The sequence below is a fragment of the Ursus americanus genome, chromosome 2 (genome assembly GCF_024610735.1).
Source record: "Ursus americanus isolate L20-20 chromosome 2, mUrsAme1.1.p, whole genome shotgun sequence".
Taxonomy (NCBI): Eukaryota; Metazoa; Chordata; class Mammalia; order Carnivora; family Ursidae; genus Ursus; species Ursus americanus.
Window position 1 is genome coordinate 37,140,828 of NC_142128.1, and position 27,483 is coordinate 37,168,310.

Below are 27,483 nucleotides of genomic sequence, written 5' to 3' on the forward strand. Positions count from 1 at the left end.
GTAAAATACACATAACATGCAACTTACCCCTTAAACCATTTTAAAGTGTACAATTCAGTGACATTTAGTACATTCACAGTGTTGCACACCCCCCACCTCCATCTAGTTCCATCCTTATCAGCAGGCAATCCCCATTCCCAGCACCTCCAGCCCCTGACAAGCACCTGTTTGCTTTCTGTCTGTGGATTTGCCTATTCTGGACATTTCGTGGAAATGAAATCATGTCATCTGTAGTCTTTCCTGACTGGCTGTTTTTCACTTAGTATTGTGTTTTCAAGTTTCATCTCCGTGCCTTCATGGATCAGTACTTCATTCCTTTTTATGGCTGAATAATATTCCATTATGTGGACAGACCACATTTTATTTTATTTTCTAAATCAACTGTGAAATCCGGTGTGGGCCCCAGGGCTGGGCCTGGAAAGTGAGGGGAGGAGGGAGGAGACCCTTGTGACGGGCAGGAGGTGCTAAGTATGCGGGGAAGGGCCAGGATTGGTGCACTGGGGAGTAACAAGATTGTACTGACACGATACAGACAACACTCAGTGAGGCCCCTGTGCGACTGCCCTACAGATAGCAGACTCCTGTGAAAGTGTCATTTGTGGAAAGGTAAAAGCAGTGTGGCAGATGGCGCAGGCACGGGAAAGCACGTCTCCGGGGCTGGAAGAGCAGGACGTCCTCAGCACCCCCTTGAGGCCTGTCCGGGCCGAGGCCCAGAGGCTGGGGCTCCGACTGCAGTGGTTGCGGGGAGCACGCTCAGGGAGGGGCTAGTGCCCCGGGGCCCGTGCTTATTGCTGAAGGGGTGCCTCTCTTTCGGCAAATGCAATAGTTGGAAACTTGCATTTATAATAATAAAAACAAAAGGTGTGCTGACGGAGACGCAAACATTTTCGTTTCCTAAACGTCTCACCCCGGCTGCTCCTTAACTAGCAGGACCCACTGGTTTTCCTCCAGCGGGTTTGGAGGCCAGAGCCGGGAGGAAAACGGCTCTCGCAGAACCCCGTCGCTCCGCAGTCCCCGCACTTCCCGCAGCCCAGCAGCGCCCACGGCAGGCGGCCAGGGTACCGCGCTGTCCCGGGCGGCGGGCGGAGGACTGAGGGCGGAGCCGCAGCGCGCCCGCCCCGCCCCCGCCCCCGCCCTGCAGCCGCGCCAGCCCGGCGCGCGCACCGTGCGCGTGCCCGGGGCCGGCGGCGGCGTGCGCGGGCCGCGCGTGCGCGCTGCGGCTGGGCGAGGGGCGGCGCGGGCGCGAGTCTGTCAGTGACAGCGGGAGGGGGAGGGGGCCGGAGATGGTGGCGGCGGCGGCGGCGGCGGCTGTGGCTGCTCTTCCGACATGAGGCAGCGGCAGCGGGAGGCACGGCGGCGGCCGCGGCCGCGGCGGTGTCGCTAGCTCGGGAGGCCGCCCCGGGCGTGGGCGGGCGGGCGTCCCGGGTCGGCGTCGCGGGAGCGGGCTCTGCGGCAGCGCCGCGCAGGGCGGCCGGCTGAGGGGCCCGCGCCCGCCGCGCCCTGCGCTCGGCGCCCGGCGTCTCCCGGGGCGCTGGGCATCCCCGCCCCGCTGGGTCGGTCCCGGAGGCCGGGAGCAGGCCCCGCTAGACGGGCCGCGCCGACGGCGGCGGCCGCAGCACCGCGGGCTCCTCAGACTCGCGGCGGCGCCGGGGCCTCGCTGCTGCCCCTCGCAGCCGGCCCGCAGCCTCCCGCGGGGCCGCCGGCCTTTGACGCAGGGGAGGCGCCGCTCCGCGCGGCATGAGGGGCCCGCCGGCGGCGGCGGGAGAGCTGTGCCGGCGAGAGCGGCTGGCGGCGTGAGAGGGCTCCGCTGGATTTGCCTCCGCGGCCGCGGCGGCCGGAGCAGGCGAGTGCGCGGGACGGGCGGCGCGGGGTGCCGAGGGGCGCAGCTACCTTGCCGGCCCGGGGCCGCCGGGTCCGTCCCGATTTCTGCGGGCGGCATCGGGGCGGGACAGTGGAAGCCCCGGTTAGACGTTAGCCGCAGCTTTCGTGAGCATATGGTGCCCCTTCAGGTGGACCGCCGGGGCCACCCCGGAGCAAACCGGTAGAGCTCGTGCCTTCAGGTGGGTGTACCTGTGAGGGATCAGTGCCAGTGTAAGTCTGGTTGTCTTCGCCGACAGGTACCGGTGACCCCGGCCGGGAAGGTTCTGAGCGCTCGGCAACATGGCTTCCCCACCCCACCAGCAGCTGCTGCAGCACCACAGCACCGAGGTGAGTTGTGACTCCAGCGGAGACAGCAACAGCGTGAGGGTCAAAATTAACCCCAAGCAGCTGTCCTCCAACAGCCACCCCAAGCACTGCAAGTACAGCATCTCCTCCAGCTGTAGCAGCTCTGGGGACTCAGGGGGTGTCCCCCGGAGAGTGGGCGCTGGAGGCCGCCTGCGCAGGCAGAAGAAGCTGCCCCAGCTGTTCGAGAGGGCCTCCAGCCGATGGTGGGACCCCAAGTTCGACTCCGTGAACCTGGAGGAGGCTTGCATGGAGCGCTGCTTCCCGCAGACCCAGCGCCGCTTCCGATATGCGCTCTTCTACATCGGCTTCGCCTGCCTTCTGTGGAGCATCTATTTTGGGGTCCACGTGAGGTCCAAACTGATTGTCATGGTAGCCCCAGCTCTGTGCTTCCTCGTAGTGTGTGTGGGCTTTTTTCTGTTTACCTTCACCAAGCTGTATGCCCGGCATTACGTGTGGACCTCTCTGGTTCTCACCCTCCTGGTGTTCGCCCTGACCCTGGCTGCCCAGTTTCAGGTTTTGACGCCTCTCTCAGGACGTGTTGACAGCTCCAATCATACCCTCGCAGCCAAGCCCACAGACACTTGCTTATCTCAAGTGGGGAGCTTTTCCATGTGCATCGAAGTGCTCTTTTTACTCTACACGGTCATGCACTTACCTTTGTACTTGAGCTTGTTTTTGGGAGTGGTCTATTCTGTTCTCTTTGAGACCTTTGGCTATCATTTCCGAGACAAAGACTGCTTTCCCCCACCTGGAGCAGGGGCGCCACACTGGGAGTTGCTGAGCCGAGCCCTGCTCCACCTCTGCATTCATGCCATTGGGATCCACCTATTTATCATGTCCCAGGTGAGATCTCGGAGCACCTTTCTCAAGGTGGGACAGTCAATTATGCATGGAAAGGATCTGGAAGTGGAAAAAGCCCTGAAAGAGAGGATGATTCATTCTGTGATGCCGAGAATCATAGCTGATGACCTGATGAAACAGGGGGATGAGGAGAGCGAGAATTCTGTCAAAAGGCACGCGACCTCCAGCCCCAAGAACAGGAAGAAAAAGTCTTCCATACAGAAAGCCCCTATAGCATTCCGCCCTTTCAAAATGCAGCAGATAGAAGAAGTCAGTATTTTATTTGCAGATATCGTGGGCTTCACAAAGATGAGTGCCAATAAGTCTGCTCACGCCCTGGTGGGTCTCCTCAACGATTTGTTTGGTCGCTTTGACCGGTTGTGTGAAGAGACCAAGTGTGAGAAAATTAGTACCCTGGGAGACTGCTACTATTGTGTGGCGGGGTGTCCGGAGCCCCGGGCCGACCATGCCTACTGCTGCATTGAGATGGGCTTGGGCATGATCAGAGCTATCGAGCAATTCTGCCAGGAGAAGAAAGAGATGGTGAACATGCGTGTCGGGGTTCACACGGGGACTGTCTTGTGCGGCATTTTGGGCATGAGGAGGTTCAAATTCGATGTGTGGTCCAATGATGTGAACTTGGCCAATCTCATGGAGCAGCTGGGAGTGGCGGGCAAGGTTCACATTTCTGAGGCCACAGCAAAATACTTAGATGATCGGTACGAAATGGAAGATGGGAAAGTTACTGAACGCCTTGGCCAGAGCGTTGTTGCTGACCAGTTGAAAGGTATGTGCATTTCTTTGCCTCCACATTTCCCTCCCCAGTCCTGTTTGTGTTGGGGAAAATAAAAACCAAACAATCTTTTTCTAGTGTCAGTATCTGGAGGCAGATCAGTTGTCTTGGGACACCTCACCATGGGGGCATCTCAGGGCTGGTGAAACTTTTCCTCTGGTGAGTCAAGTATCACAGATCTGTTCACACTGTGACAGTGCTGACCTAGATGAGACCTTTAGGAGGAAGGAGAACTTTGGAAATGCGTATCCTGCCCGTCAGCTCTTACTGTTTCTGAAATTCCGGGGGCAGGTCTGATGAATGTATGGGGGGTCAGAGCCTGTCAGCAGGCTGAACTTTGAAGTACTTTAACAGATTGTCTTTGTGTTTCATTTGGTTGCCCCTAAATCCCATCAAAACATTTCTCTATGCCTTTTTCCAGAACTGTGAAGAATAAAACCTTTCTTGCCTTGAGGCCTCACTTTGCTGGAATAAGGAAGTTGGCTTAGCCTTGCAGGACTCTTGAGAATTAGATGGAATTATATACCCCCACGTGCACACTGCCTTTGCCTAGGTCTCTTTTTTAGAAATGTATTTTCAGCTTTCAAGTTTCATTTTTATCATGGTATTTGTCCTATCATATAGACTGCAGCATTTTAGAAATAGACCCAGAGCAGTATTTAGACCCCCATTCCCAATCCCCTGGATTTGTATCTGGTCTTTTGTCTCAGTCTTAAGCTCTTACTGCTGTTCTTTATATTTTCACTGGGCTTGTTTTATTTTTCTTATTTTCACATAGGACAAAAATTTTTGGAAGTGATGTATAAGCAAGTGGGACCAAAGTAAGGATTCTAAATACCTAACTCCCATCCCACCCCCTTTTTAAAACCATCCATATGTTTTACTAAACTCTTCTGGGTTGGAGGGGTGCAAACATGTATTTTGGAAGTGTGTAGAGAAAATAATATTGATTCTTAAAAGCCAAAATTTGTACAGCTTATCGTGTTTTGTGGTGCCCACACGTTGCATGACTGCGCAGTAAAAAGCTGTAGGAAAAAGAGTTTGTCGGGGAAAGGAACAGCTTAAGTCAGAGAGGAGAGAAGTAATACTGTAAATCAGAGACAATAAGTGGTAGAGCGTGGGGGGGCCTGAATAGGTTGTCGGACTTGACATCATCCTATATGCTCGACTGATACTTTCCCTGCTTGTGATTGGAGTTCCCCATGTCATTTACTCGTTACTCGGTGAGAGCACTTTATCCTTCTCCTGACTTTTCTTTATTAATTTTGCTAGTAGTTGAAGAATTTATGGATATAGTAGAAAAATATTTTCACCTGATAATTCCCTCTGTCTGGAGAGCTGTGAATGTTACATCGAGGAGGTCAGAAACTACACTTTGCAGTTCACTCTACAGATTCTGCCATGGCGATTGTCTTTCTCCGTAGGAGGGTGACTCTTGCTCTCAGAATCCTCAGAGTCTAACGATGCCAGTGGAGTGTGGGGCGGATGTAATCCCTGCTTGACATTTTGGCATCTTCAAGATCTGAGTGTTGCAGTCTCTGTCCTCAGGGGTTGTGGGATAGATTCCAGAGAATGAAGCTGTGCTGTATAACGTTATGATAAGGATAGCAGTTTTGTAAGTGTTAGTGTGAACAGTGTATTTCTTGAATATCAAAAATAAAAACAGATGTAATCAGGAAGTAGGTCTGGAAGTCGCCAAGTCTTTGACTCTTTGGCAATACCCACTTTTGTTAATCTGTGGGTAATTTTATTTTCAATTTCGATTCAAGTCAAGGGTCTCAAAGACACTGACAAAATATGTTAGAATGGGTTTATTGATTTTTTTTAACTTCAAATAGTGTAAATTTGGTAAATTAACTTTTTCTTTAAATTTGTGTACGTTGTATATTTAAGGGAAAAGTTTTACTACTGATGGGAGGTAGGAAAGGATGGAAGGCTTAGCTAAAATGGTGATATTTTTATACAGTATTCTCTCCTTTAACTGTTTCCCTGAGACCATGATTTTTGCTTTATTCAGCTCATTTTGAAAACCTTTGTGGACATGACTCCAGTAATATAGGATGTCTACACAACTTCCTGCCTCTTTTTGAAGCTGCCCAGTTCTGTTCTCCTGTTACTGTACAAATCTGCTAAATTGAGAAGGTAGCACAGTTTGTAGAAAACCCTTTTTATACACGAGGTTAAGGTTATATATTTAAAATTTCTGTACTTACCTGGTAGCGGGGATACCATGATCACAAAGGCCGTTTTCCCAGGGTAAAGTTTATCTGTTGTATGCCGGATGTGCTGACCCCTGCGATTTCCCCAAACGTGGGAAACCGGACTGCATAATTTATGGTAGTGGGGGACTGCGTTCGTGCTCTCCACTGTTTAAAAAAAATAAGTAAATAAACAATAAGATTTCTTTTAGCTTTGTCTTGGGGTTTGTGGAGATATTTTCTCTCTACAATGTTGGGCATTTAGCCTTTACCTCTCATCCCCCTTTCTGATAATGGGGTTTAAAATACGCAGTAGAGGACTCTGTAGAAACGAATATCGGTAGACTGGGCACTCCAGAACTAGCCTGGCAGTGTGAAAAGTAGCTCCTGCTCTGTAACTTATCTGAAAAGGTTTGTGGAAGGGTGGACTTTCATTGTTTCTGCACATTCACTCACTCCTCGAAAATCTTCATCGTGCTCTCATGATGCGCCCTGTGCTGTGGTTGAGCAGACGGAGTGAGGACAGTTCCTGACCTCAGCGAACTTTCAGTTCTAAAGGTTGTAGGGCGCAGAGAGTCAGGAATGCTGTATGGAGGTGCACATACTGAGCTGGATCTCGAGACCGGGCCGTGGTCTCCAGGTAGATAAAAGGACATTCGGTGCAGTGGGAGTAGCATGAGCAAAGGTTCAGGGCTGTGTTTCTTCATGGGCTGTAAGTACAGTATTTCATTAGGACAAGGAAGGCTGTGGGTCATACAGAAAGGAGTTTGTATTCTGTCCTGTAGGTAATGGGGAGCCACTGATAGGCTTTAGGCAGGAGGCTTAGGTGATCTAATTTGCAAGTTTAGAAGGCTTACTTTTTCAGTTTTAGGGAATGTAGGTTGGAGGAGTATGAGACGGGAGATTAGGGAGTTGTTCACTAAATCCCAGGCAGGGTTGATGGCAGCCTTAACCAGGGTGAGGACAGGGGCAATGGAGGTGGTGGAACAGATATGAGCAGTAGTAGGACGGACTTGATAAGAAGTAGAGCCAGCTTTAAACAGAAGCTTGGGGGGTGAGAGGCTCAATTGTCTGAATGGGAGATGGCCTTTTGGGGTTTCTGGAGTTGACGTTGGGGACAGTTTGCAGTCAGGAATGAGTGAGACCTTTGAAGTTTCTGTGGTATGAATGGAGAATGCAGAATTGAGTTGCAGAATATGAAACAGCCCAGACCCCCCTGGCTTGTTCATTCATTCATTCAACAAGTAATTTATTTTGTGCTAGGTTTAGTTCTAGGTGCTGGGGATACAGCAGTGAACAAAACAGACAAAAATTCCTGCCCTCTTGGTATGTTGTCGTGCACTGAAATGAAGTTCTCAGACACCAGTCTGAGCAGCCATGCAGGCTGCTTCTGCAAGGGAGAGCAGCAGTGGTACTCTGTTCTAATAGGACAGTGAGACAGTAAACAAGTGAAATAGAAAATTTCTTTTGCATCAAGTTTTAAGGAGAAAACATAAAGCAAAAAGGAGGATATGGAGTGTGTGTGTGTCTGTGTGTGGCCAGTCACTGAGAGTGAAGGTTGAAAGACTTTTCAGCACAGGACTAGGATTTTGGAAATGATCCAAAAAAGTAAAAGACAATTATTACTAAAGATAGGGAGAAATAGTGTGATATGAGCGATGGGACGAAGGATCCTTTCACACCATTTGGGACAAACCACTGGGCCCAAAAGGGTACTGGCTGTTCTGTTTTAGCCTTGGACCACAAGCCAAAAAGGTGAGGAGGATTGTCTGGAACTGTTGTTTTTTTTTCCCTCTTGTAGATAGAGTCACAAAGACAGAAGGCGAAACTGTCAGAAGATATCTATAAATGTCTTTATTTCCCCTCTGAAATATTAGGAAGCTGAAACGGGGTGTGCAGTCACTCCAAATCTACAGCAACAACCGTGTCTTTATAAAGGCAATATCTGGTAGCTATTGCCAGCCTTTTAGGCTCCTGAGCAACTGGCGGAAAGATCTGCTGATGTGTGTTGGAGCAGATCATCAGCCACTGGCCACAGTGACCGAGACCTTCCCCCGGTACTGGTAGGTGGCACTTAGAAAAGTTCCTGTCTAGCCCCCTGCTGGGGCCATTTCTCAAATTGACAGTGGGCTGAGGCACTCTGAGCTTTAGCCTTTGCCAATGGCTGTCCCAAACTGGAGGCTGGGCGCCCTAGTTCCCTGCCCCCTGGCAGCTAAGAGCCCTACTCAAGTACCAGTTTGAGGTGCAGTTTGCTTGCTCAGGTGCGCTCCTTGCTTTACCTGTCAGCGTGAATGGCTTGTCCCCGCGTAAGCATGTACCCTTGCCACTGGAGTGCTAGCCTACAGCTGACAGTTCAGTGCTTCCTCTAAGTCCTGTCGAGAAATGCTGTGCTCACTTGCACCCTAGAGCGGGCTGTCTCGTGCATGTTGAGACATAGCCTCTTGGATAGTAAGTGGCAGAGACAAGATGAAGCAGAAAATTTGGCTTGACAACCGAGATTGGAGACGACAAACAGCTGTGGGGTTGATGCTTGGGCAGCCCCTGGTGACGATGTATTCAGGCTTCTTCAGGCCAAATTACATGCTTTCCAGCAAGAAGCATACAGGTGTTAATTCTGAGGACCATCTTTTGAGCAGAATTAGCCTTTGGCAAACAAAGTTAAGGATATGGTTTGCTGAAGGGTAGGGGAAATGAAGAAGGAAGGAGGGTAATCTTTTAGGTAGAATTAACTAAGAAAGGGAAAAATTAAAAAAGAAGCAAATAGCATAAGTAAAGAAATTTCAGGGTCCTTTTTTACTAGCCACCCTGGTTCAGATAATGATTGTGTTTCTGCCCGCTGGTCAATGTCACCTCTGTACTTTGCTGTGTCGTAATAATCTTGAAAGAAGACATTGAATTTTCTCTTGTGTGTCCATGTGCCTAAATTTTCCTTTTTGTTGGTTGGTGATTTCAGTATTGGTATTTCTGTTGGAATTTTTATAAGACAGTGATCATTAATCATTAGAATTCTGCAGGTCCCCTCACCTGGTGGTGATAGGAGGCTGCTGACCACCAGAGGAGTGGCTGAGTGGCTCCTCATCCATGTGGCTTTTGGCATCATCTGTACTTTGCACATGAGACACCTAAAGACTTTTTCCCAGAAGGAACTCACATCCTTGGAGGGAATTTTATAAGGAGGTGAGAGCTTTTGAAACAGGAAGGGCACTGCCACGTGAGGTCTAGACCGTCCATGCTAAGATGTTAATGCAGGATCGAGGTGAGGGAACTGAGTGCATCACAGGCTGACTGGGGCCACCACGCACAGAGCAGTGGACCAAGGGTGGGGGTAGTCTTCCCCTAGGACGGCTGCATAAGGCCATGACATTCACCGTCTTGTTCATGCCCTGGTAGACTGTACCGGCCAAGCCAACCTGTGACCAACCTTGGGTCAGGTTTGGCGAAACTGTACTTTGTAAAACTTGCTCGCTCTTGAAAATCAGGTTTTTGTTGTCTTCCCCCAACATTTGCTGCACTGCACTTGTAAGAAAATGCCCGGCATGTGTGCTCTGCTGAAGTTGGGAGAGAGGCCCATTTCCTTAGAATAGGCTGGAAGGTCAAGCCCCCCCAGAGACTGGTGGTGGGAGTCGCAGGCGCAGAACCAGAAAGGGAGTGAGGGAAGGAACAGCTTTGGGAGCGGAGGTGGGATTCTGGGACTGGGATGATGAGGAACAGCTGTGACCAACCGGTGAGGCTTTCCATCCGCCCGCGGGTTTGGTTCTTAAAATTTCTGGTCTCAGGACCTCTCTACACCCCTAAAAATTATTGGAGAAATTAAAGAGCTCGTGTTTATGTGCCTTACCTATCAATATTTATCATATTAGAAATTGAAACAAACTGAGATGTTTAAGAGAATCTTTCCTTATAATTCATTTCAAAATGCTAATACATCCAGTGTACCCACTGCATCTCAATTTAAAGAACGTTTTTATACAAATAATTATATGTTAAAAATATAACTTTTTAAAAAAAATTTTATTTTAAATTTCAGTGTAGTTAACTTACAATGTTCTAATACTTTCCAGTGTACAATATAGCGGTTCAACAATTTGTATTTTCAAAATCAAAGAAATTTGGTGAGAAGAGTGGTACCATTTTACATTTTTGCTTTCATATTTTCTCCTTAATGTCCAGATTAACAAAAAGACTGCTGGATTCTTGAAAAAAATTGTTAAAATACGCATTAAAAATTTACCAATTTAACCATTTTTAAGTGTGTTAGCTGGATTTTCTTAACTGCTTTAGCATTCAGTCTGTTGCAGTATGTTGAAGAATGTGTAGAAATCTGGCTTCACAGAGTTACCTAGTTCGGTAATGGAGGAACATTTTAATAGTTTTTTTAGGTAATTGTGGATATTTTTCTTTGATGCTGTACCAACACCCAGTAAGTGGGAGTTTCTTAAAGGTTAGTTACAAAATGGAATCAGAAATCCTATTAGTCAGTTTTTTGGTATGCTATTAAGACCACACCCCTTTTTTTTAAGTAGGCTCCATGCCAACATGGGGCTTGAACTCAGGACCCTGAGACTGAGAGTCACGTGCTGTCCTGACTGAGCCAGCCAGGTGCCCCAAAACCCCATTTATTTTTGAATGAATCTTTATACAGGCATGATTTTGTAACAAATGCATTGGTCATTCGGAAAATATTGGTTTCTTGAGTTGTGTAGATCTTCCAAATGTTGATATAAGCCAAGTCTTTAAATACTGGGAAGATGTTGACTTCACAGGGGCAGAAGTTTTCTTGTTCTTGTTTTCACTTGAAAGTTTGAATTTTGTCACTGGCAACAAATACTGTCAGTGGTTTCCCTTGAAGTGACAGACTCCTTTTGTTCATTTTTTTAGGAACAGTCTGCCAAATACGCTGGTCTGTGTGACCACAGTTTGTAGGTTGAGCATAAATGACAGTCCATCTGAAAAGCAGCTAGTTCAGCTTGCAACCCAGACAACTGCGAGAGTGCTTTTCTCACCATCCTTGCCCTTGCGTGTGCAATGGCGGTGCTATGGCTGCACTTCCTATTTTAACACAGTCACTCAGGGTTGAGATTTAACACAATTATTCATTTGTACTGCATCATCAGAGAACCTCCTTAGGTGAAGCTATTTTTTCTCCTTCTGCAAGTGCGTGATAATCAAGAACACACTGACAATTTGGACGGTCTCGTGCCACCATCTTGATTCCTAGTGGTTTTATGCACAGTTGCTTTTGCACCATCAGTGCTGATGCCGACACTGAAAAAGGCAAATAATGTCCTAGTGTTTTTTTTTTTTAAGATTTTATTTATTTATTTGACAGAGAGAGAGACAGCCAGCGAGAGAGGGAGCACAAGCAGGGGGAGTGGGAGAGGAAGAAGCAGGCTCCCAGCGGAGGAGCCTGATGTGGGGCTCGATCCCAGGACTCTTAGCTCACACCCTGAGCCGAAGGCAGATGCTTAACGACTGAGCCACCCAAGTGCCCCACGTCCTAGTGTTATGATGAGAATAGTCTTCACTCCACAGATGAATGCGCTGCAGAGGTCTCAGGGGCACTTGGGGGTCTGCAGAAATACTCTAGGAACTGCTTCCCTAAGCTGTAAGATAGGAAGGCTGAGGGTTTTGCACACACTACCCAAACACACATTCTCACATATCTGAAACTGCTCAGACTGGAAGTGTGATGGACGTGGCACACTTATTGTGGAAGCAGCGAGTGACTTTAATTCATACCTTTATTTTTTTTCTCAAAGAAATCCTTTGTGGCTCTGCCAAATTTTTGTTGATGGTGTTTAGGGTTCACAACAAAGACTCTAATTTGTTTTTTTAACTTCTTTTGCAAGGGCTTACGCTTTGGCAGTATAGTTTAGTGGATGATGGCATGGATTTTGCTTTCTGATACATTTGCATTCAGTGTTCAGTTGTGCAATTTCTGAACTGGGAAGCCTTGGGCAAATTATGTAGGGACTCTCCAATTTATAGGAGTGACAGTAGCTTTGTCAGAGGGTTATTGGGAGAATCAAGTGAGAGGATTGAAGGAAAGCACTTGTTAGCATAGTGACTCTCCCAGTATCGATTTATTTGATTACTAATAACTAACTCTTCTGCCTGGGTGAGTCACTTTTTGTACTGTACTCAAGGGTGTTTCTTTTTCCCTACACTCTGTTTGGTGCAGTCTTGTATAATTGGGTACTGAAACCCAAAACACATCAGGGACTGTGATTGTGTCAGTTTCTCGAATTAAAAAGGGCAAGTGTCCAAAATACAAAAGACTGATAGCCCTGGTTAAACTGTAGCTCCCAAGTTTGGCAACTTCTTGACTGAAAACCCCAGGGAGTTCAGGCAGTATTGTTCTTGGGCTGCATCTGGTCCCCAGGGCTTAGGGGTACTTAAGATGATGTGGCCCTTGATAATTGAGGAATTATGGGGAAATCTTCAGCTTCGTGACTCTGGAGATCCTGGCTGAAGTTTGAACTAGAACAGTTATTTAGCTCTACCACTTTCTACTAAAAACTCCAGTATTTACTCAATAAATATCAGATGATTTCCCACTATTTGTGAGGCCTGAACTAGGTTCTGGAGAAAGAACCCTCTGCTCTCTTGGGGCATACAGCCTAGAAGGGGAAGTAGACATTAATCAAATTATCGCCTGAACAAATACACACTAGACTTACTTATCGAAATTACAAATGGGGCTGGGAGGTAGGGACACTTATCATTTCCATTTTACAGGTGAGGGGACTGAAGCACAGAGAGATTAAGTAACCCGGAGTGGCCACACAGCTAGAAAGAGCTGCTAAGTGGTGGAGCCAGTATTTAGACCTAAAGGGACTGTATTAGGAAACACTGGTGTCACTTGGTGGAGTTGTGGTGAGGATTAAAGGAGAAAATGATGCTAAGTATGTAGAAAAGTACTTGGCACCCAGTGACACTCAGCAGAGATTAGATGCATTAGTTAGTGAAAGTGGAGACACTTTTCTTAGCACCAGCAGCAGGAAAACACCCATACCCTTGTGTGGCTCTTTCCAGTTCTCAGAATGTTTGCACGCACATTATTACCTCAACTGTTGTGAAGTCTTAGGATCACGGGAACTGTGTATGTTTAGGAGTTTATATTTTATTTGCTTGCTTCTTTTCCATTATATAGTTGTTTTGTTTAGTTTTTTTGTTTTTTTTGGGGGGGGGCATGGGCAGAAGGAGGTGGGGAGAGAGAATCTTAAGCAGTCTCCACACCCAGTGCGGAGCCTGACACGGGGCTCGATCCTACAACTCTGAGATCATGACGTGAACCGAAATCAAGAGTTAGACGCTTAACAGACTCAGCCACTCAGGTGCCCCCCTCCCTCCATTATAGGGTTTCCAGGCTGAGTTGGTTTCTTAACATTACCTTAAAAGGTGACCAATGACTATTTTTTTCTTTTTAAGATTTTATTTATTTGACAGAGAAACAGCGTACAAGCAGGGGGAGCAGCAGAGGGAAAGGGAGAAGCAGGCTCTCCGCTGAGCAGGGAGCTCGATGCGATGTGGGGTTTGATCCCAGGACTCTGGGATCACGACTGTAGCCAAAGGCAGACGCTTAACCGACTGACCCACCCAAGTGCCCCGACCAATGACTTTTTTTCAAGAATCAATATAAATTCTTGGATTTTAGCTTATTTGGTGTATTTCACTTTCTTACAGAGATCACAATTTTTGATGCTCAAATTGTCCCATCTTGGGCCCATGGGAGCCCCCTCAGTTTGCCCTCGAGTCCTTTTCATACAACTCCGTAGTCTTTAATAGCTTTCTTATGCATTTGGTAACATTTTTAAGGAGTAGAGAAAAATAATAGGTATTAAAATCTTGTTAATTCTGTTTGATAGGTTTATTCTGAGAGACTGAGCTAAAGTTTTCCCTCTCCTTTTTCGAAAAGAAAATTAATAGCGTATGCGTGTTTATACAAAGAAACAACGCTGCAGAAGAAATGGTTCATGCTGCTTCAAGTTCTTTGGAAGCTTTAACTTGCATTCTTACAATTGAGAATTACAGAGCAATGTAGCATTTCTTTGTACTCTGTCTTCCCACTAATGCCTGTCCAGGGACAGGTGCCTGTGAATGTGGGTAAGTAGAGACAAAGAAGTAGAAAATGAAAGGAATCCTAAACCAAAATGTGGACTGCAAACTGAAGAGTGCCCCCAGCCCAGCAAGCCCCATCTCCCAGCACAGCTGTGGAAGGTTCCAGAAGGCCCAACTCCAGGAATTCCCTTCATGGGAACTTTGTTCTGAATAGTGCTTCCTGAAATGACTGCCCTGCCACTCCCCTTTCCATCTTGCATAACGTGTATTTGACTTACTTATTTTTGTTTATGATCTTTCTTCATCCCACTAGAATGTGATTTGAGAGCGGGGATTTTCCCATGTTTTATTTTCTGCTGTATTCCTAGCGCTGGGAACATAGTCTGGCCTATAGTAGATGCTCAATAGTATTTGTCTTAATGAATGAATGAATGATAAGTGCTTACACTCTGCATGTGGGCACTCTGTTGTGCAAGAAACCACACCCCGGACATCCACACAGAACACAGCAGGAGGCAGGCAGAAGGCAATGATTGGTTTTTAAGGAATGGTTGTGTGGTTTGTTAAATAATGGCTGTAGGTAGGGTCTTGCAAGGACCTAGGAAAGGAGGCAGAGAGCTGCTGATGCACAGTGCCTGGGAATGTGACCTAGGGCATGGGTGCGGGAGACCTGGCAACCTCGGGACTGAGGGCTCCACGGCACTGCCAGTGAAGGCCACTGGGGAGGGAGGGCTGGCCTGGAGGGCAGGAACTCAGGTCACTGAAACCCAAGTGTTTATTTAGCGCCCAGGAAATGTGGGCTTGAATGGCTTAGTTTAGGCAATCATTTTTAAGCTTTTTTAAAATGGAGATTTCAAGAAGTGTATTTATCTTTAATAATACTGTAGCTCCTTATAATTCTTATTTGATTATCGTGTATGCACCTGAAAAACCAGCATATTCTTTTTTTTGGCAAAGCTTCAGGGTAGTCTTTGTGCATATTTCCAGGATTTTTATGTAATGCTATTAAATTCATTTTTTTCCTTCCACAGAAAAATGTGCTACTGAAAGCAGCTTTTGAATCATTTATATTCATGTTTGAATTGTTTGGGAAATATTAACTTCAGCTTTTTGCCACTTAGTTTGTAGAGAGGAAGAAAACCCATATGCATGTGATTTATTTTCTTGTATATGGGATATTAAAATACAATAAACCATTAAGGCTTTGACATTTTAAGTAAAAGAGTCTATTGCACATTGGCTCAATGAGTTTTCCTCTGCTAAGTGTTAATATTCAAAGTGTGGATTGCATTGTATTCTGTAACTTCATACATGAGTTCTTTTCCCCATGAGAAAATGCTTCTTATAGTCATTAATGTTAATTTTTGTTTTGTGAATGAACTGTCCAAAATTTGGGAGAATTAGCTTTTTATCTTAAGATGTTTTCTCCACTAACTAGTGAAACACTTTCTGGTTCTCAGTTTCCTCCTATTTGTAAAACATGAAAGTTTCAACTAGACCCCCCACTCTTCTCTAAGAGCAGCGGAGCTTCTCACATGACTGGAAAATAGTGTGCATTCTTAAATGAAGTAGTAGTTTCTTTTTCATCCATCTCTTTAAACTGTGAGCCCTCATTTAGGCAGATCTAGGATTTGGAAACTCAGATTCACAGAACCACTAAATCCCAGGGCAAGTATGGGATTCTTCACTTTCTGTAGAGGATTCTTTGCTTGCTTTACGTATAAATGAGTAAGGTTGAGTTACAGGAGTATGATTGACATGTTGTTGTTGTTGTTGTTGTTGTTTTTATCGCATTTGTTATATAAAGCAGAGTATCATTAGAGGAACCCCGCTTCATTTTGAAAGTTTGAGAAATACTCTTGAAATGGCTTGGAGAAAATGTGAAGTGATTAAATTTTTTAAAAATATGTTTTAATTCCTGTTTGATCATTGTTTTGGAGAGAGATTGGAAGGTTAGTTGCCAATACAATTAATTTCACTGTTTTGGCAAGTTCTTCCACTAGCAGAACAGAGCAAATATTGGATTTAATAATGTTCTTACTGATTATTCCATTAGTAAAAGACTTGCTTGCTCTGGATGGTGAGTTCCTGGACCTGATGACTGGATACTTAGTGTACCAGGGTCCCATATATTTACTGTATACTTAGTGTGATTCTAGTAGTCCAGAAATTAGTGTACCTGGAAAATGTCTACCTTAGACCTTGCAATTAGAAATTAGAGGTCACCAGTGATAAAAGGAAACCCTTGGATTTAATTATAAAGGATTTACAAAAGATTTTGAATGGTCTTCTTATCCTGTCTTAAGAAGAGCAAAGCAGCTCAGGGAAGGTAATATAATATTTGCTGTGATGTCCATGGCTGGTGAAACAAAGTGGGAAAGGAAAAACACTCTACTTTGTCCTCAAAGACAGTGTTGTCATTGGCTACATGTGTCATCTGACCTGAGAGAGAGTTTCACCCCAACAAAGACCCACCTTGTGAAACTGTAGCTTCCCTCAGAGAAAGTGTTGTTCACAGCCTGTTGGAGTCACATGTTTCGAGGACTAAAGTGACTGACTTTGTAGAAGTAGCAGCAGAAGGTCAAAACTCTTACAGCTCCCATGCACATAGAAAATTTTTTCTTTCTTTCTTTTCTTTCTTTCTTTTCTTTCTTTCTTTCTTTCTTTCTTTCTTTCTTTCTTTCTTTCTTTCTTTTTCTTTCCTTCCTTCCTTCTTTCTTTCTTCTTCTCTTCCCTTCCTTCCTTCCTTCCTTCCTTCCTTCCTTCCTTCTCTTTTCCTTCCTTCCTGCCTTCCTTTCTCTCTCTCTCTCTTTCTTTCTTTTCCTTCCTTCCTTTCTCTTTTCTTTTCTTTTCTTTTCTTTTCTTTTCTTTTCTTTTCTTTTCTTTCTTCTCTGACACACATCTCACAGTAAATTTCTCAGCTGGAATAACTTCATTAACTCTTGTGTCCTTTCTGGCTCCTGAAAGAAAACCGTGATTCTGAACACTTTCAGAGCTGATGATTCTCAGATACCAACTTTGTCCCTCTGCCATCTGACCGTTCACATGGAAATGTTTGGTTTCATGGCTCCAGTCATGATGTTACTTTATTTAGTCGCTATTAAATTTCCAATTCCATATACTCCCCTGGAGGCATTCCAGTTTGCACTAAGGTTTCTGTTTCTTTCGGCAGCATTGCTATGGCGTGTGGAACTTTCCGGAACAAGGAATGTGACCAAGTTTCTCAGAGTGGATGATTTTAAATTTTTCTTTTCTTCTTCTTTTTAATAACAGATTTTTTTGGAGATATAATTCACATATCATACAATTCACTTATTTTAAAGCATGTAATTTGGTGATTCTTTGTATATTCACAGATCTGTGAAGCCATTAATACAAGCAATTTTAAAGCATTTTTATCACCTTAGAAAGAAACCGTATACTCATTAGCAGTTATTCCCCATTTCCCCTAAAACCTCCAGCCCCTGGCAGCCACTAATCTACTTTCTCTAACGATTGGCCTCTTCTGTCTGTTTCGTGTGAATGGAGTCCTACAGTATGCAGCCTTTTGGGTCTGCCTCCTTTCACTCAGCATACTGTTTTCCAGGTTCGTGCGCGTTGTGGTGTGAATCAGTGTTTCATCCCTTCTTATAGTCCTATAATATTCTGTCATATGGATAGACCATATTTTATTTGTCTGTTCATCAGTTGATGGAAAAGCTCTTGTTTGAAATCGACAGTCAAGCTGATTGTTTGAAAGTAGTTGGAAGGGATAAAAAAAAACTCTTCTTAATAATATGCCTTGATTAAAATTTAGTCCCTTTGTTTTCACTGATGTTTACAAGTTTTCCCGAAAGGCATGAGTAAATGAAATTTGATACCGAATTGTACTTTAATACAAATGTTTCACGTGATCAGTTTTTTTTTTTTTTAAACAGCTATCCTCTTTTCTGAGCTCCATCCAGGTTGATTAAATGTTAAATTCTCTGATCCTTTTCTTTTCTCCTATCCAGATCCCTAAAAGACAGCTTTAGGGGAAACATATGGTTGAATATGAAACCAGCCTCATTTAGTATGTTGTTAAATAGAAATATCAATTAATGTAAACCTTTCTGGATTTCCCAAGAGCTGAGTATTTTCCCCTTTAGTCAAGCAGACATTTTCCTCTTTTAACCTGATTAAACATTTGGTTTTATATTTCTGAAATGTATATAACACTTTACCTTCGTAAAAATGAAATATGTCAAATGAATTAATCTTCTCAATGACTCAGTTATTTTTATTACCTGTTATTCAGCATTTGATAAAATTTCCTTCTAAGAATAGGAATTTTTGCTTTACTTTAGATAAAGTGAGATTGCTCTGTTTTTCCAGTTCTTCCAGTTCTGTAAAATAATTTTCCTGCTTGCTCTCGTGCTGTCAGTTTGTATAGGTATTGATTGGTATGCTTTTCTGTAATAGCTTTGCTTCTGGTTTTTACTTTATTCCATAAAGAAACCCAAATAACCAAGCTTATTAACTCCACAGATACAGTTTGATTAAAAGGACTAAGGATTAGGTCTCTGTGCAATTTTTTGGTTGTCAGCTATAGTCTGAATAAGTTGCTGGGTACTGAGTTCAGAATGAGTAAGATGTTATGACAGTTATTTTTAGCATATTTTTTAAAGGGGAGGAGAAAGGGAAATTTGAATCAAATTTGTGTCTTCATAAACAGAACATGTTTTCCACAAGACTAAAGTAGATTTCTTTTGACTATGTGGAAATAGAAAATGGGAATAACAGATTGGATGATGAATTAGTTAGAATTAATTAATTCTTTAACTAGTTACATTACAAGGCTAAAATGTGAATGTTAAATTGGGGAAGTATTGATGTTGAAATTTACCAGAATTTTGGGAAAGTGCTTTGCAGACTTTCCCAAGAAGCCTCTGGTAAGAATGACTGTATAGAGATTTTGTGTGTTCTCTGATATACCTGCCAAGGAAGAATAGGCTGTATTTCTTCTTTTTTGGCCTAAACTGAAGTTGTGCATGGACTTTCATCCCAGAAATTGAGCAGTCTGGCATTCAGCAATGCTAGTTAGTTGTTGTTGCTTGTTTTGGGGAGGTTTGTTCTTCCTGAAGGGGCTGGCCGGGTGCCGGGCTGCCCAGAGGGTGCCCAGCCAGGTCTGCACTCTGTCCCCCACTCCACAGGTTACACGGGCATCCCTGCCAAGTTTGCTAAAGTGCTGGCCCACCAATTTGGTAGGGCTGTTCTTTTAGATTAAAAATTGAAGTAGGTTTGGGTTGCCTGGGTGGCTCAGTGGGTTAAGCATCCGGCTCTTGATTTTAGCTCAGGTCTTGATCTCAGGGTGGTGAGTTCAAGCCATGTTTAAAAAATAAAAATTAAAGTAGATTCAGTTCTTTGGAGTATGGATTGTCAGCTCTTAATTTGTAAAGTAATTAATATGTAATTACTTAATAAATGGCAGTCTGCATATTGGTTTTCTCTCGGGGGGAGCAAATTGCCTAACCTGAAGGGTTTTGGTTGGGATTAAATGAGATAATGCCATAAGAGCACCTGGACATGGTAGGTGTTCAGCAGTTGTTAGTTTTCGCTCTATTCCTCACCCCCCCGCCCTGGCCCAAACCTGTTTTCATCAGCATTGAAACCCATGTAATAGATATTACCCCATAAGCAGCTACGAGAATCAAGGGGCACAGTGGGAGCATGAGCCCTGTAATGCCAAAACCTCACGCCCAGCAGGTGCTAGTGGCAGGAAGCTCTCCGCCCCCACTGCGATTCAGGGAAGACGTCAGCTGCAGGCTTCCCTCATAGCAGAGAGAACTTTGGTACTCACCTGCCCTTGCTGTGTGCCTCATGGAGCCCTGAGCTTCGCCTCCCCAAGGCCGTGAGTGTGAAGCGCAGTGTGATCCCAGTAAGGGAGAGCGATAGACACCTAGACCAGAAACCGGACACAGTGTCCTGCGAGCGGTGGGGCTGCACAGGAAAATAAAGCCGGGTGAGACAGCGTCACAGATACGAGTGACTTTACATCTGGTGGGCAAAGGGTGCATTCATCCCTCTGAGTAGTTGTGAGTTAATATTATGGCTGATTCAAGACCTGGAATACAACACTTGAATTTCCTCTTCCTGCCTTCTGTAGATAAAGAAAAATGTATGTTCACGTGTCAGATACTTAGTTTGGGCTTCTCCACGGGGAAGCATGAGCTGCTCATCCAGTGCCTGGACTCTGAGGAGCGGGGGAGGAGCGACATTTCTTAAGTTAGTCTTCGTAAGAGTGTCTGAAAAATCCTTGGATGGGGGCCTCAGGATTTACGGAGACCCACCTTGCCTCCCAGTCTAAACTGCAGGCCTGGTGGTGCTGTCTTCATTGCTTTCATAAACTTTCTGTGACCCTGGTCCACAGATGGGCTTCTTGTGTCATATCTAGAACTTTCTAAAGCCTCATATTCTGCCACTTCCCTCCTACTCCCGCCCTTGCTTTTATCCTACAGTTTCCTGATGCTCTGTTCACTTTTTTTAATTGACGTGAAATTTATATAACATAAAATTAATAATTCAGTGGCATTTAGTACATTCACAGTGTTGCACAACCATCATCTCTGATTCTAAATCATCGAACTTTACATCAGAAACCAGGGATGTACTGTATGGTGACTAACATAATATAATAAAAAAATTAAAAAAAAATTAAACATTCTCATCACCCCCAGAAAGAAAACCCTGTGTCCATCAGCAGTCACTCCCCATCCCTCCTTCCTCCCAGCACCTGACACCACTAATCTCTCTGTCTCTGTGCATTTGCCTTTGCTAGATACTTCACATGAGTGAACAGTGTGTCTGCCTTCTCTCACTTAGCACCATGTTTTCAAGGCTCATCCACATTGCCGTGTACATTGGGATGTCATTCCTTTTTATGGCTGCAAAATATTCCATTGTATGGATAGACCCCATTTTGTTTATCCATTGATCCGGTGATAGACATTTGGTCTGTTACTGTCTTTGGACTGTTGTGAATAGTGCTGCTCTGAACATTCATGTACATTTTTTTTTTAGTACATTTAAAAAAATTTTGTTGGGTATATGCCTAAGAGTGGAATTGCTCGGCCTTATGGTAACTGTATGTTTGTCTTTTTGACAAATCTCTACCACTTTTTAAAATGAAAAACTCGAAACTTATAAGAAGAGCCCTATAAAAAGCCTTATCTAACAGTCAGATATTTCCGAAAACATCTTCCAAGTTGAGAGTCAAACTAGTAATAGGTAATAACTATGAATTATGTATCTTGGTTGAAATAATGACTTCGTTCACTGTAACTTGCAGTGGTATTGTGGTTAAGATAAAATTATAATGTAGATATAACATGTTTAGAGACATTTTCTTACTGATAAACATATGGATTTTGTCTGTCCTCTTCAGGCTGGCATTGGATTTGACAACTTTGGAATTGTGTGTTAGGTAAACATTGGTATCTAGGGCAAGCTTTAAAAAAATAGTACTGTTTAAATATTGACCCAAAAAAAAAAAAAAAAAAAAAAGAAAAAAAGAAAAAGAAGCCCAAAACAGCTCTAGGAACTTTCTTGTTCAAATGAATTTCAAACTATCTAAATACAGCAAGGTAAAATTAGTCTTCCCCTCCGTTTTCTGTGGGGTCGAGTGAGCCCATGGGCCCCTTGTGCCCGTCTGGGACACACTCGGCTTGTTAGCTATCCTTAGAACGCGGGGATGTGGGATACTGCCCACAGCCAGCAGTGTTCCCACAATACGGCCTTAATATAGAACGTTTTTCTAAAAAAATATTGGCCACTGAAAGAGCTCAACTCCCAAACATGGTCATTGGTTCATAGTTCATTTTTATTTGTTTTTATGTAGTTAAAACAAGAAAGAGTATGTAAACTTGTCAGTGTTACCAAGTGTCAGTGCTTTTTAGGGTAGAAGAGGAGAAAACTGAGTTTCTAATCAGAAAAACAGTATTCCTCCTTTAGGGCAAAGGGAAGGCAGAGTCCCTCTGTGGCTAGATGGGTGAGTTTGGAGGTCACCCAGGCTCCATCCTGCCGTTTGCTGAGGAGATGGGGTGGGTGGGAAATGTTCATGGGTGCCAAGGGGCCTGTTTTAGTGCCAACTTCAGCCTTCCCCTCTGGGGAGTAGTATGCTCCCCAATCATGTTTGTTGGTCCACCTGGAAAGTTTCCCTCATGGGGCAGTTTGGACATCCCATAGGACAGCTGGATTATTATTGCCACAAGTGGATGATCCCCCAAACTGTTAGGCAGCCCTCAGGCCAGTGGCGTGCCGGCAAGTGCCCTTTGCCTTTCATTAGGATGTTATTCAAGTCTGGAGGTGGGCACGTAAAACTATTCTGGAAACGTGGGGGTAGCTTCTCCAGGGGACAAAAGGAGCACAGTGTGTGTGTCCGGAGCCCATCAGGGAGGAAACGGCCCTTGAAAGTGCCCTGTGACTCCACTGTTGGCTTTCTGTCTCTTTTTCAAGATTTTATTTACTTGAGAGAGAGAGAGAGAGAGAGCTAGAGCGAGCATTATTATAAGTATGGGGGGGGGCGATGGAGAAGCAGACTCGCAATCCTAGGACCATCCCTGAGCTGAAGGCAGGCACTTAGCTGACTGAGCTGCCCAGGCGCCCCTGGCTTTCTCTTTCAGTCACGTTTGCTAGCACACATTTATTGAACAAGGTTTTTGAGTACCTCCTGGAGATAGACAAGCAAACTGTAGTCCTTGTCTGAAAAATTTCCCAGACTATCCCTATCATGCTGGTGGAAATGTGGAGTGGAGTGCCTGAAGGCTGTGGGAAAAAGCCTGGTGACTCCTTGAAACATTAAACACAAAGTTTTCGAGTGACCCAGCAGTTTCACTTCCAGGTGTACATCCAAAAGAATGGAGAACATGGGTCCGCATAAAATCTTGTGCGTGAATGTTCACAGCAGCATCTCTCATAATAGCCGAATAGTGGAAACAACCCAAATGTCCATCCAGTGCTGAACAGATAAACAAAACTGTGGTCTGTCTGTACAGTGGAATATTGTTCAGCCTTAAAAAGGAAGGAAGTACTGATTCATGCTACAACCCGGGTGAACCTTGAAAACTGCAGTTGAAAGAAGCCAGTCACAAAAGGCCACGTATGTAACGATTCTGTTTCAAGTGTCCAGAGCAGGTAAATTCATAGCAACAGAAAGCAAGTTAGTGGTTGCCTAGGGCTGGGGGGATTGAGGGGCCTGGAGAGTGAGTGTTAATGGGCCTGGGGTTTCCTTTTGAGGTGATAAAAATTGACTGTGGTGATGGTTGTAGACTCAGCTCTGAGTGTTCTAAGGAATCGCTGAACTGTATACTATTAATGGATGGATGGTATGTGAGTTACAGCTCAGTGTTCAGAGTGGAACATGTTTCGGAGGACTGATTCATGCTGATCATGGGACTGACTATAAACTAGGTGTCAGTGATTTAGTTTACTTTGGGGGAGATGCTGTGCTCTTCCAGTGGCTAGAATGTTTATTTCTCCTGCCTTGGGTACTTCTTCCAAAATATCAAGATATCTGGGAGGGCCTAATTAATAGTAACAAGATTGCCTAAGGGGTGTAGTATTCGAGCAAAAGATCTTAAAGTATGTGATATTGTATTTAGCCATGGGGAAATCACAGCGAGTACATATTACCAGGGACTGGAGTACTTGCGTCCACCAGATTGAGTGCCTTTCCTGAACTGTGAAAACGCTGTCAAAGCTCTTACCTTGTACTTTCCTTAAAGAAGGTGAGTTGTTACAGAACAGACAAGTATATAAAACAAAACCTCACCATAAGACAGAAAACTCCGTTTTATAAGGAATGCAAGCATATGTAAAAACCCTTACAAATAAAGCCAAGAAGCCTTCAAATTAATAGTGTGAGAGTTAATGAAGACCTAACTAAAAGTAGCTAAAAAAAAAAAAAAAGGAATTTATCATCTCATATAGCAAGAAGTACGTCAGTTCCAGGGTTGATTACATCAGAGTTTTGATGACATTTTCAAGGATCCAGGTGCTTCCTGCCTTTGCTCTCTGCCATTCTTGCCACGTGGGAGATGCCTTCCCTCATGGCACAAAGTGCCGCAGCCTTTCCAGGGGACACAATGACATCTAGCGAAGAAGCGGGCCTTTTCCTCTCATGCATATCTTATTTTATGTGCCGTGGGCCATGTCCTCACCTGTCACTGGCAAAGGGAAATGAGGCCCCAGCAGCCTGGACTTACCCAGCTCCATCCATTGGGACCAGGCAGATGGCAGGGGGTCTCCTTCCTGAACAGCTGGAAGGAAGATCCCGCAAACAGAATCAGGTTTCTGATATAGGGAGGATGGGGGTGGTGGCGTGGGGATGAAGAAGGGAAATGGTCCTTAGGGATACCAAGCGTTAAAGCTATGATTTCAGTTAAAACGTGCAGGGTCTTTTTGTTTTTGTTTTTTTAAAAGATTTTATTTATTTGAAGAGTAAGAGAACAAGCACACAAGCAGGGAGAGTGGCAGGCGGAGGGAGAGGGAGAACCAGGTTCCCCGCAGAGCAGGGAGCCTGGTGCAGGACTTGATTCCAGGACCCTGAGATCATGACCTGAGCTGAAGGCAGATTCTTTTTTTTTTTTTTTTTTTTAAAGATTTTATTTATTTGACAGAGATAGTGACAGCCAGTGAGAGAGGGAACACAAGCAGGGGGAGTGGGAGAGGAAGAAGCAGGCTCATAGCGGAGGAACCTGATGTGGGGCTCGATCCCATAACGCTGGGATCACGCCCTGAGCCGAAGGCAGACGCTTAATGACTGCGCCACCCAGGCGCCCCTGAAGGCAGATTCTTTTTTTTTTTTTTTTAAAGATTTTATTTATTTATTTGACAGAGATAGAGACAGCCAGCGAGAGAGGGAACACAAGCAGGGGGAGTGGGAGAGGAAGAAGCAGGCTCATATCAGGAGCCTGATGTGGGGCTCGATCCCATAACGCCAGGATCACGCCCTGAGCCGAAGGCAGACGCTTAACCGCTGTGCCACCCAGGCGCCCCCTGAAGGCAGATTCTTAACTGATGGAGCCACCCAGGCGCCCCATATGCAGTGTTTTTAAAATGAAGATTTAGGTGCTTATTCTTAGGTGAAACTTGTGAAATTGTGTCATGCAACCCAGTCAACCTTTGCATTTCTTTTCCCAGTTCTCCAAGATGGTCCCTGTCTCTTACACTTGCAAGTGTTCTTTTCCCCCTAGAATCCACACACCTACCAGTTGAGTTTGCTCAAGGAGCAGAGCTTCTCTGCAGCCCTTCTCTCTCCTCGGCCTCCAGAGTGGAATGACTTGCGCCCCTTCCTCCATTCCATTAGCTGTTTCCTACCCACCCCTGCAGACACAACTGCCTTCCTCCCCTACTGGACTGGGGACTCTGCAGGTGCTCTCCTGTTGACCTGGTGGGTGTGAGTGAATGAAAGGAAGACATTAGACTTGATGTGGTGGGAGGTAAAGCACTCTTGAAGGTTTTTGAGTGGTGCTATGAATGTCAAGATGAATGTGCTTTTAACATGTTTTAAAGATTTATTTCTTAATATCACCTGCTAAGTGTCTTAGATTTCACTTCTGTGTCTTTTTAAAAAACTTTATAACTTTCGTCTGGAGCTCTGAAAAGTACTGGCTGTCCTGCAGGAATGATGGAGTGTTTAGAGCAAAGCCACTCTTCGGGGGTTGGGGAGCATCCCTGGTTCTATGGATGGCAGTAGGAGGAGGAGGGATGGTTTCATGGTCTGGTGTGAGCTGTTTACAACACTTTCTTTAATGTTAAGTGAATAGAGTCCTCAAATACTCTATAATTATTAGTCCTAATTCGTATTCCATGAGATATGTAAAGTGCCCGCGGTTCCTGGAACATAAACATACAGTGAAAGTATTTTCTCTTCTCGGGTCTTCTGTCCCTACCCTAGGCTGTTCCATCGACATACATTAGCACGCCTGTCTTCCTTTTCCATAGAGCACAGGCCTATAAATATTTCTCAGTTTAAAAATAACGTTTTCCCTACCGTGAGTCAAGGTTCAGTTCGTGTCTATCTAATTTTAGTTCCTTGTTTTTATGTACTTGAAAATGTTTTCCTTAACCAGAAAATAGAGAAAAGCACACACAAAAAGAGATGAAGGGAACTTTTGCTACATTTCCCTGCAGTATAGACATTTCTGCCTGAAATTTTTCTTCTTTTTAGGACAGGTTATTGAAAAAACAAACTTGTAAACAGGAGTTTAAAGAAGACAGGAGGGGAACAGATTGCTATCTATGGGCCATTTGTTTCTATGTGGAATGTTTTTGGGCAGTAATGTTAGGGACTTATAGAATGCTGAGTGGTTCTGGAAAGTGTGTATTTTTTTATTGCCTCTGTTAAAGTAATTTTATATGAATAAGTAATGGAAAGGTAAAAGCAAATAATTATATGAAACCTGATGCCTTAATTGACCTCTCTTTTTAGGACTATAATTTCATATTCTTAGGGACAGACTAATTTTTTCTTGGTTAAAATTGGTGTCAATCAAGTTGTGTTTTCATTTTCTGTTGCTGTTTTCTGTTTATTTTCTGTGCATCTCCATATTTCACATATTTTTATTTGTAAGGAGAATGTAATAGTCCTTGGAATGAATGACCATCATTTGTTTAACCATTTCCTGTCTGACCTTTTAGACTGTTACAAGATTTTTCCCCCTTGTAAATATTACCCCTTTAAGGAAGGTGTGCCTTAAAAAAAAAAAAAAGATTTATTTACTTATTAGAGAGAGAGAGAGAGAGAGAGCCTGGGGGGGAGGGGAATAGGGTGAGGAAGAGAGAGAGTCCCATGCAGACACCGTGCCGGCCCAGAGCTCTACTCGGGTCTTTATCTCACAACCCTGAGATCATGACCTGAGCCGAAATCAAGAGTTAGACACTTAACCGACTGAGCCACTCAGGTGCCCCAGGAATGTGTGCCTTTTGAAGACTTACATTTAAACAGATGACAAGGGGGGGTAGGCACGTTATTTTTATTTTTTATTACAAAAGTGAAATATGTTTGTGATCTCACTTTCAGGAAAGACAGATGAGCAAGAGGAAGAAAAAAAAAAAAACTCTTCCCATCCAGAGATAGCCACTGGGACGTTTTGATACAAGGCTGTTAGACTTTTTCAATGCAGGTATACATATCGATAATGATCTCTTAACACAGTGGTGTCCTGTTAAACATAGTGTTTTATAACCTCGTTCTTCACCTAACAGATCATGAACATCTTTCCACTGTTCCTCTGTGTATACCTCTATCTCATCATCATTTTAAATGATTGTAATGTTTTGTTACAGGGGTGTATGTTGGAAATTTAGATTGTTTCCAGTTTTGTATTACGTGTGTCATGATACTAG

The 27,483-nt window shown here is 44.5% G+C and overlaps 1 protein-coding gene and 1 non-coding gene across 3 annotated transcripts in view; both read left to right on the plus strand.

Annotated features, from left to right (window-relative positions):
* ADCY9 (adenylate cyclase 9) overlaps positions 1-27,483 on the plus strand; it is a 134,958-nt gene that overhangs the window by 8,341 nt on the left and 99,134 nt on the right. The window contains exons 1-2 of one of the 2 annotated variants that reach the window (XM_045784339.2): positions 1,270-1,843; positions 2,118-3,853. In XM_045784339.2, the coding sequence (XP_045640295.1) occupies positions 2,161-3,853 (1,693 nt within the window). In that variant the 5' untranslated portion in view covers positions 1,270-1,843; positions 2,118-2,160. Of the gene's footprint in view, positions 1-1,269; positions 1,844-2,117; positions 3,854-27,483 lie in introns of those variants that run through there. The other variant, XM_045784340.2, reaches the window with a different exon arrangement.
* LOC123783824 (U1 spliceosomal RNA) lies at positions 6,065-6,228 on the plus strand. The gene has a single exon (XR_006777304.1). It is a non-coding gene; the product is annotated as a U1 spliceosomal RNA (small nuclear RNA).